Raw genomic sequence first — 10408 nt, 5'->3', positions numbered from 1 at the left:
AGTTCTCTGTCAACCTGCACCTTGGGAAGTCTTCCATCATCCCCACATCACCATTGGCGAATCAGAGCTCAAATCAGTCCAGCAGTTTAATTACCTAGGCAGCCTCATCTCCTCGGATGGTAAGATTGATGGGGAGATAGACAACAGGTTAGCAAAAACATACAGTGCCTTCAGAAAGCTTCATAAAAGAGTTTGGCGAAATAAATACCTGAAGAAAAGTACCAAGATCAGTGTTTACAGAGCCATTGTGCTGTCTACTCTCTTATGCGAATCTGAATCATGGGTCATCTACCACCACCACCTGCGACTCCTAGAACGCTTCCATCAACGCTGCCTCCGTACAATCCTCAACATCCACTGGTCAGATTATGTGACCAATACATCTGTTCTAGAACAAGCAGCAGTCACAAGTATTGAGGCCATGTTACTGAGAACGCAGCTGCGATGGGCAGGGCACATCTCAAGGATGAAGGACCATCACCTCCCTAAGATCCTGCTCTATGGTGAACTTGCCACCGGCTGCCGCAAGAGAGGAGCCCCAAAGAGAAGATACAAGGACTCCCTGAAACAACATCTGAGCCTTGGCCATATTGATCAACATAACTGGTCTACTCTGGCCTCAAATCGGGAGGCCTGGAGACACGTCATCTATAACGCTGCTGCTTCTTTTGAGAAAGTACGCAGGATCACTCTCGAGGAGAAAAGACAACACAAAAAGAATCATGTCTTGCAGAATATACCACCTAAGGAGTCTTTCTGCTGTGCCTTTTGCAATCAGTTATGTCTGTCTTGTATTGGCCTTTTTAGCCACCAACGCGCTTGTAACAAATGTGGGTAGAGCCCTTCCCGGATCTTCGTTCGCAAAGCCCAGCCATGATGATGGCTCCCTCCTCTTGGTCTCTGGGCTATGTGTTCCCTCCTTTCCATGTGAGCTCTTCTGAATTTTTTAAATCTTTGCCACATGTCAAAGTTCTGTTCTCAACCATGCTAGACAGATATTCCCCCATCAATCTTCATATTTTGAAGGACTTGCCTCACAGATGCTAACATTTCAGATTCTGCTGAAAAGATGTGGAGAGAAAAGTTATGCTGATACACACAGCCATCTGTCACAGATAAACTCCTCTACTGACAGAGAATTACAGCTCTAGTTAGAGCAATTAGTTTAGTTGGGGCAAAGGAATCTGCAAATTGCCTGTTTCTCCTTGCATAGAAACTTTTGCCAGAGTCAGTAGGACTACAGCAAACATCAGCAGTGCATCCAGCTGTGCAAAAGTCCCTCTCTTTATTTAGCTGACAAGTGTTTCCATTAACAGAAAAAAAAAATCCATGGCCAGTTATAAGAAAATAAGTATTTTGTAAAAAAATTTTGTTAGGGAAAGCAAATAGATAGACTAATAATGGTATAAAATGTTGTAGCCTTCCCCTAATGGCTCTCTTCACTAATATTAAATTGTGCTACTGAGGATAACATGGGCTAAATGGATCCACATCTCAAATCAATTCTGAGCCAGAATTATTAGTTTTGTTCACAGACCGGTTGGTATAATCATCTTGCTTGCTGTTCTGCATCAGCCTGGAAGGTGAAACACAGGACTTTCTCCTGCTATTCATTGATTTCTATGGACACAAGTATGAGGAAAAGATAATCTAATTAAATTTTTTACACTCTTAGATTTAGTACTAGTAAACATTGATGTCCGCACACAAGTTTAGCTTAAGAAAATAGCACAGCATTACTGATTTATGACAGTAAAACCAGCATTTTATCTGCAAGGCTTTTTTCCCAGTGTTCCAAGACTTAACTTGTCCTTCTTGCCACTTGTTAAATAAGACTTCAAAACCGGCACATTTTAATATTAATTTCTGAATTATTTTTTTTAAAGCATGGTTTATTCTTGTAAAAACCAGTAACTGAGATTTAGTAAAATTAAACAGCATTGTAAGGACTGCCTTGGCAGCACAGGCAAGTAGATGATACGTATAGCTTACTCTGAGAAGCCTTTCCATTAATTTGAGGGGTATATATGATCATTCATTTCTTGGGATGATCTGTGCACAGCCTACAAACCGCCCTTTAACACAGAGTTTTCAGAGCAACCGATTATTCAGCAGGTTCAGAACTACTTCATCAACTACAGAACCAGACTGCCCTCTGCTGACACATTCCTGTATACAAGTTTAAGTTCTCCCAACTACCTCACTTTGTTATTAAAAAAAACCCACAGGAATTCAATATGAACCCACAATCTAACAGACCCTTCAGTATGTGGACTGTTTGTATAATATATATGAAAGACATGAAAAACAGCAAGTTAGTAGCTGCAGCTTTAGGAACCTTAATGCCATCTTACTCTTTAAATAGTGGCTAGTGAATATCCAGACAGGAGCTCAAGCACTGTTTTTTCACTAGGAAAAACTAGTGAGTTAAGCAAGAATTAAATCTATCAATTCACAGACCATGACATTTTTCGTGCTAATACATTGCTAAAATTGCAGTCTTCTATAACAGTAACAAACTGAAAATTTGCAAGCACTTACCAAGTGCACAGTGCAGAATCTAGAACAAAAAGAAAAATTCAAATCACTAATATTTCAAATTAAGCAATTTAGACACACATTTAGTTCTATTACAAGAGCTTAAGATTCAATATTTGCTTTTCAAAGATTAAGCTTAATATTTACCTCTGCTGCCAATGCTAAATAGCAGACAGCAAGTTCCCTCACCACTTGCTAAAAGGAAAAATTCAGTATTTGTCTGAGGTGTATTTCCTATGTTTACTTTCAAATCACTCTATAAAGGCTAATGAAAAAAACAGATACCTAGAAGGCACTGTCCAACACAGGCTGCCCTGTTTCTACTGAACAACACATTCATGCAAACATTAGTAACACCAGGGAAGAGCACTACACCTACCTCAAGCAATGCTCCAGTTTGGAAGAATTTCAGGGGCTTTTCTATTGAATAGTAAAGGCTGTGGTAGCTGCCTTTAGCCAGGTATGCCCGAACGAGACCAACTGCAATAACAAGCCATCTGAAAGAGAGAAAAAATGACTAAGATAAGGAGACATTAAACAGAGCATAAATACAAAAAAATCCTTAATTCCTCTTTCAGTATCTGAGAAAGCAACAGGCATAACTGTCCTGAAGTATACTAACTTTTGCTTACCCTCTGCAACACTGAAAACATTAAATACTTGGATGTACATGCATTTTTTAAGCATCTTTCAGCGCCAACATGATAAACAATATTTAATGTCTTGGTTTATTTTTCAGTGAGCTCTATTTAATTTAGTTATGGAATGCATTTGTGACAGATTAGCATCACATTCTGTTTAGTTTAAGCAGAAAACCATTGACAGCTGGTCAAAGATCTCTTATCACACCGTAACTTAAAGCAGCATGGCATAAACAAGATTTAGAAGGTGTTCATTTTAATGTTTCATTTCAAAGTAGACCCCTAGACTTTATGATAGGTCATCCAGCTTAACCGGTAGCATATAGCATATGAGGAATAGTTATAGATAAATAACTACAAGGAAATTGAACCTGCTAAAGCCTTGAAGGCAGCACAGCCATTCCTGTCCCAGTTTTCCTTTTTAACCACAAGTATATCTAGACCTGTGTAAGTACTGTGTGTATAACTGCCACTGTACCTTGAACAATATGACCTCCAAACCCTGCTGATTTTCCCCTCAGGTAACTTAAACAAACCTAAAAATTTTTTGTCCTGCCCAATGGTGTAACACCTTTCATTACCACACACAGAAGAGTCAGGGTTTGCCCATAACCTCAGAAATTCTTTAGTGAAGTCTATGGCAAGCCACAAAACTGAAGCGAGTGGTCAAGTTTGGTCACACACTTTTTCATTTGAAATGAGCATCTATAGTTAACTTTAGTTTCCAATTTATAATGGCAAACACGGGGAGAAGTGGTTGGTCAATAAAAACTGGGAAATCCTTTACAGCGGCTTCCCAACTTTTCCCAAGCTGATCCTGGCTGTCTTACTCTCAGCTACTTTTAATGCCACCATCTACTTCACTTCCCTCCACACCCCTCATGGTAAGTCACTAAGTGCCTCTGCTAAGAACAATCTACCTCAGTGGAAGTGTGTGTAGACATGCAGCAAGCCCCCTAAGTATGCAATAGTCTTACCCTTCAGAAAAAAAGCCTGCAGCTTTGGTTTTGTAACAGGGAAGATGAAGCCATTCCCTTCATTTACAGCATATTAGAGTCTTACAAGTAGCCCATTAGCTTTGGTATTGCGAAGTATATACAAATATTATCCCAGATGTAGTAATTGTTTGGAACACACAGTGAAGTTCAGATTTTTCAATAATAAGTAACTCTGGCATCCAAGTTTGTGTTGGTAACAACATCTGTTAGCAGAACTGAAAGAAAGCTAATTCATTTCTGCCTCAACTTCTTGAAGATGAGCACCAAAGAAAAGCAGGAGTGGGGAAGACAAGTGGAAAAGAGAAACAAACCCTCCCTTTTTCAGAGTGACAAGTTATTTCTCTTAAAGCTGTCTTGTGAAACCAAAGGGCAAACATTTGCTGAGTAACTGCTGCTTACAAAGAATGAATCAGATTAATTTTGTATTTGGACCTGAGTGTAGAATAAACCAGTAAGTGCTATAGTATTAGTGATTCTCCCCTGCAACACTGACTGCTGCTTCTTTAAAACAGGATATCAGAGCAGGCTGACACTGTCCTGTTCTTATCTGTCAAGTTTCTCTGTTTTTCCTGATCTTCCATGTTTGTTGAGAAACTTGGCTGAATTGAGCAATTTCTCCAGTTGCACAAGACAACAGTTCTCGATTGTGCCTGCAAGCACCTGGTGAAGTCGATGGCTCCCAGACCCTCCTGCCAGGTCACTGACTCCAGAAGACTGTACTTTTTCACTGTCCTTCAAAAAGCATTCAATACAGACCAAGGTATTAATCCGTACAAAATTAAAAGCTGAGCCTAGTTTGTGCTGAAGCTTTTAGTACCTCTGTTCTGCTTCTGTGATTCCTAAATAGTTCTTCACCCTCTATGACTAGAGAAAATGGAACAGAAGGAGAAAGCAAGGAGTATCAGCTGAAAATTAAACTGGGCAAGGAGTTTAAAAGGGGAGCAAAGGCACCACTGTGTCATGGAAGCTAAGCTGTAAAGTAGTTTTTCCAGCTTTCTCTGACCTAGACTCTGAAGCCTACCTGATACACCAGGTGGAATCATATTTTATTAAATTACCATTGGAGTTACATTTCATTAAATTACTGCTGCCGTGCCTGTAAACTTCAGACCAGATTATCAGACTCCTTGATTAATCCAAATTAAGAAAAATGAATGCTGCGTACATGCAAATTTCTTACTTTCAGTTGCTCGGACCTGACAGACAAGCTTCACGCTTACATCCTTAGTGCAACTCCCTTTATTTCTCTCACAGTTATAAAAAGGCATTTTCTTATGCAAAGTTTACTGAGGTTCTGCATCATTTATGCAAGAGAATACAGCAAAGCTATGCAGTGAGTGCACCTGCAAAGGGAGAAGTGCACTTTGACTCTTCAACCACCACTCACTGAAGACGTGGACAACAAAACTCATAACCCTGAACTCTATCTGCTCACCATTGATTAACACAAACCCTTGCAAATTCAAAAGCTATTACATTCTTGTCTATCTTGTTGACAGAAATCCTTCCAAAATTCCTTGTTTATACCACCATCAGCTACTTACACCCAGAAGTACCAGTTAGTTATAGCACTCGACTAAATATAAGAAACATTATCACCTTTTAAAGCAGCTTATCCAACTTTTACACTCGACTCTAACAGCATGCCCTCCTCCCTGCCCAGCACTATTCAGTGATTTCAGTCAACCACGGTTTTTAGAAAACAATTTCTATGCTGCACCTGAGCCTCCAGAACGAGCTTCCTATGCCAGGTCAGGCATGACTACATGGCTCCACACTGGGGCGGGAACACAGTCTGACGGAATGCAAGAGAAGCAATGAAGAGCTTTCTGCAGCTTAATGGTTTGAACCTTGGGCAAAAAAACCCAAGAACCACCTGCCAGACTGGTTATTCCCTGTTGTGCCATGTTGGTCCCTTTTCTGAAAGAAAACACCCAAAACATGTGAACCAGGTGGTAAGTGTATGCAGCTCCATTGAGGGATCCACAGGTATCCATACTTTTTCTACCGTTTTGCTCCTATAAAAGCCATTGTATTATTAGGAAACCATATCCTACATGCACTACAGTATAAAATTAGAAATAAGATCTATTATTTTTGGAATCATTTGTGTTTTCTTAAGCTCAGTCAAATGCAAAATAAATGCAAAGTAAATATATTAACTATGCCGAGATTTTTTAATTGTTACTTGATCCATTTTAAATAAAGCTAATAACTTAGGCAACTATGGTTTTAAAACATTTCCTTTAGTACCTATTTACTGCACAACAATGTTGTGTGCTTCAGTTTACAAGCCACCTCTTGTAAAACAAAACAAACCACTTATGAAAATCCCTTGTGCTTTTACAGCATCACTTCATCATCTGGGCACCTTCAATTTTTTGGTGTTTTGTTTTCACAATTCTCCTTCCAAGGCAGTGCAGTTTAAGAAAATAAGTGTGAGCACTGATTGACACAGGGTCAGTAACTAATTTATGCCACCAGCAGTATGTCAATCTTTTCATCTGAACAACTGAACTTCTGTCAACCAACTCCTAAAAAAATATCTTTTTAAAAGACTTCATAATAAGAAGAAACTAACTTTTTCCTAAGCTCAACGTTGTATATTGTGGAATTTCAGCAGTGTCCAGGGGAAGCACAAAATCCTCATCCATTGTAATACAAATTATCAGTCAAGAGCTCCCAGTGACCTACCCCAAAAGAAGGGCAGTGAGAGACAATGCAGAGATACAAACTCCTAGGGTAGCTCCCCAAATTCCAGAAATCATCTAATCACAAACTTGCCCAGAAAAAAGCAGCTCATGTTTAAGCACCATAAGCCACATCCCACCCAAGATTGACATTTTCTAGGAGGTTTGGTATAAATCAGGAATTTACATGACAACAGGAAGCTAAGTACAGATTTGTGCTATTTATTTCTGAGTATCTAACAGTTGAATTTGTTTGAATTTTTTCTTCTAAAGAAAGAGAAATTTCCCATGCTCAGGAGCTTGCCTGACATTATAAAAAGTTCATGACCTCTAAAGAAACTTTCTATTTATACCTCAGCTTCTCTCTCGGATTTTTGAGATCTTTTATAAACTTAAGTGGGCAGCAAAATCAGCAGGTAAATGCTTTTACTTCTAAGAAGAGTTCAGAGAGGTGAACTTGTTAACATTGTGCGGGGTCACCACAACGAAACTGAAAAGACTGACTGACCGCCCCTACTGTGTTGTACTACTCATGTAATTAAGTATTTCTGAAAGAAGGAATTCACTTAAATCAAGCTGGTGGGTAATTATTATGCCCCTGTGGGTGAAATACCCTGTAAATATCATATGAAGCCATAAACCTGCTTAGCAATAGCACTTCACAGAAACATGGATATTGGGTAATGGGTGTAACAAACACTTCACAAGAACTGAGCTCTTCCAGCTCAGCTACCTTTGCTCCACACAAGTGTACCTACCTTGTAAGCTGAAACAGCACTAGCTGCCACCAGCAAAGACAAGAATCATCATGTCCAGTTGCCTTATTACAGTAAATTGAATCTATATTAATTCTACGCTAACCTTTCCCCAAAACAGTGAGACTAGTCTGTTTGCTTAACTTCTCATTTGCTAGGATTTGTCCAGCAGAAAACAGGCTCATTTGGGATCCATTTTAAAGGCTCCTTTCTCCTCCCACCCAAATATCCTTAATCTTTGAAAAGATGGCTTTATTTTTATCTGGATTCCAATAAGACACCACTGCCACTTAAAAAAAAAAAAAAAGGAGTAGTCTCCTTTAGCTCGAGAGTCCCCAGTTGTCACTGTTTTTATTTTTGTGCCCAAGAACACACCTGTACAAGCACCAACGAGCCCCAGCCTCTGCTGTGCCAGGTAGGGGAGGGCAGAGCACCAAGCTGGCCAAGGAGCTCACATGTTGCAAGCAGCAGATTTCAACCTCAAATTATGGAGCAGCTGAAGGGTTCATGGGGAAATCTCACAGGGCTCAAGGGCTTTGCCTTCTTAACTACTGCTGTGGATAAATTCCCTGTGTTTAGGTTCATCTCTCAACTCAAAAGCGGTGGAGTCCACACCACAAATGTGGTGATGTGGGAACAGCAATCTATGGTCTCCTGGATGCGAATATTATCACAGAGCAAATTAGGGTGTCAATTATAAAACAGGGCAGTTCCCAAAGAACACGCACTTGTGCTGTTCCACATACCTGGTTTAGGAAGGGGCATAAGAAAGAGGACGAGCTGCGGAGGGGGTCGGACAGCGCTGAGCGGGGTCACACCTGGCCAGGAGCTGCCGAGGCCTCGCACAGGCTGGGCAGGGGCCGCTCCAGGGGCAGGCCCGGGGGACACCCGGGCAGCCAGCTGGGATTACTGTCCGTGTGGGATGGGGAGAGACGGGACAGCGGGACGGCAGCTGTGCGTGTGCCTACGGGAGCCCCCCTCTAGCAGCAGGAGCAGCGAGAGAGGGTTCGGCGGTAGTTTTCAGCGTCACCCAAAGTGCGAGGCGGGACCACCGACAGCGCGGGGCACACGGGGCACAACCACGCGTCCGCACCCGGGCGGTGCCGCCGCACGGGCTCCGGGGAGGGCGGCACGGGCAGGAGAGCGGGCACGGCGGCTGGACAGGCCCCATTCCCCTGCCTGGACCCGCTCCCCGCGGCGCGGGGGACCTGCCCTGCCCTGCCGGCCCCACACGCGGCCGCAGCCCGGCCGAGCTCAGCCCCGCGCCCCGAGCGGCGGCCCCAGCCGGGACACCCCGCGAGGGCGGCCCCGCACGGTCCTTACCCCGCCGTCATCACCACGTTGTAGATAACGAGGTAGCCCGTGGCCAGCGCGCCGGGGCCCTTCCTGCGCCGCGCCTGCTGCCCGCCGTACCCGTTGTCCGCCCGGCTCCCGCCGCACCCGGCCGCCGCCATGTCGCGGCTCCCGCGGCTCCGCCCGCTCCCGGCGCCACCGCGGGGCGGGACTTCCCGCCGTGCCGGGGCGCTCCGCGCAGCCGCCGGGAATGGCAGCGGTCCGCGGGGAAGGGCAGTGGTCCACGGGGGAAGGCAGCGGTCCGTGGGGAAGGGCAGCGGTCCGCGGGGAAGGGCAGCGGTCCGCGGGGAAGGGCAGCGGTCCGCGGGGAAGGGCAGTTGTCCGCGGGACACGGGTCCAGCAGGAAACGGGTGCCCCCGAGCCGGGCGCGGCGGGGCCGCCTTCCCGGGAAGCCCACTGGGTGATGATTCCCGTCCGGGGATCAGCGACCTGTGTGGTCGCTTTCTAGGGACCGCTCAAAATGCCCCGCTTCAGGGAGAAATAGGTCTGCCGTGTCCTTAGAGGCATCAGTAGCGTTAGTTGTCACGGTCGGGTTATTTTTGGAATATTTATCAGGTTTTCATCACTCTTATGGTTTAGTCTAGAGAGGAGAGGACTGAGAAGGGATGTCGTTAATGCATATAAATGTGTCAAAGGTGGGCGCCAAGAGGATGGTTGCCAGGCTCTTTTCGGTGGTGCCCAGCGACAGGATACGGAGCAATGGCCATAAACCAAAACACAAGAAGTTTCACCTCAACATGAGGAAAAATTTCTTCATGGTGGCAGAGCTCTGGAACAGGCTGCCCAGGGAGGGCGTGGAGTCTGCCTCTCTGGAGACATTCCAAACCCACCTGCACACATTCTGGCGTATCCTGCTCTAGGTGACCCTGCCTTGGCAGGTGGGATGGACTGGATGATCTGCAGAGGTCTTTCCAACCTGAACAATTCTGTGGTTCTGTCTGTGAATAAGCTGCTGCGCGCAGTTCTGGCTGTAACTCATTTCCTGCTGAAGTTCCACACAAGAGCAAAGCCTGCAGAGCGTTAACTTTCCCAGCAACACACATTTAAGCATTCTTCTTGGGGCAGACAGAACTGCCTTTCTGGAGAGCTATAATGGAAGAATTTTTATTTTTTTTTCCCTTACAGAAATTGTAAACACTCTCTGGGGTTACTTCTCGACTTCCATAAACAATTCTCGGTTTATTTCCCATGCATGTCATGGTGCAGTCCCTTTATGAGCAGCAGAATAACAACATAAGCCTCACTTCCCATCCCAGCAATACATGAGTATTTATGTGGCCTAATAAAGTCATGGCATTATGTCTCTTGCAGGCAGGAGGGCTCAAAGTGCAAAGATGATTGATGAGAATTCCATTTTCAAACACCAATGTTTTAGTGCAATGTTTCAATAAATAAATTTTAGAGTAGCAAATCATTCATTATTCATGTATGCA

The 10408-nt window shown here is 43.9% G+C and overlaps 1 protein-coding gene across 1 annotated transcript in view; it reads right to left on the bottom strand.

Moving 5' to 3' along the window:
* Nucleotides 1–9089, bottom strand: part of HACD2 (3-hydroxyacyl-CoA dehydratase 2) — a 19368-nt gene extending 10279 nt beyond the window's left edge. Inside the window, exons 1-3 of the mRNA XM_017839673.1 lie at nucleotides 8946–9089; nucleotides 2918–3035; nucleotides 2542–2560 (exon numbers count right to left, since the gene is read on the bottom strand). Of these exons, the coding sequence (XP_017695162.1) occupies nucleotides 2542–2560; nucleotides 2918–3035; nucleotides 8946–9076 (268 nt within the window). The 5' untranslated portion in view covers nucleotides 9077–9089. The remainder of the gene's footprint in view (nucleotides 1–2541; nucleotides 2561–2917; nucleotides 3036–8945) is intronic.
* Nucleotides 9090–10408: the final 1319 nt, after the last annotated feature.

The sequence above is a fragment of the Lepidothrix coronata genome, unplaced genomic scaffold (assembly GCF_001604755.1).
Source record: "Lepidothrix coronata isolate B3197 unplaced genomic scaffold, Lepidothrix_coronata-1.0 Scaffold450, whole genome shotgun sequence".
Classification (NCBI taxonomy): domain Eukaryota; kingdom Metazoa; phylum Chordata; class Aves; order Passeriformes; family Pipridae; genus Lepidothrix; species Lepidothrix coronata.
This window is presented reverse-complemented; position numbering and strand designations above follow the sequence as displayed.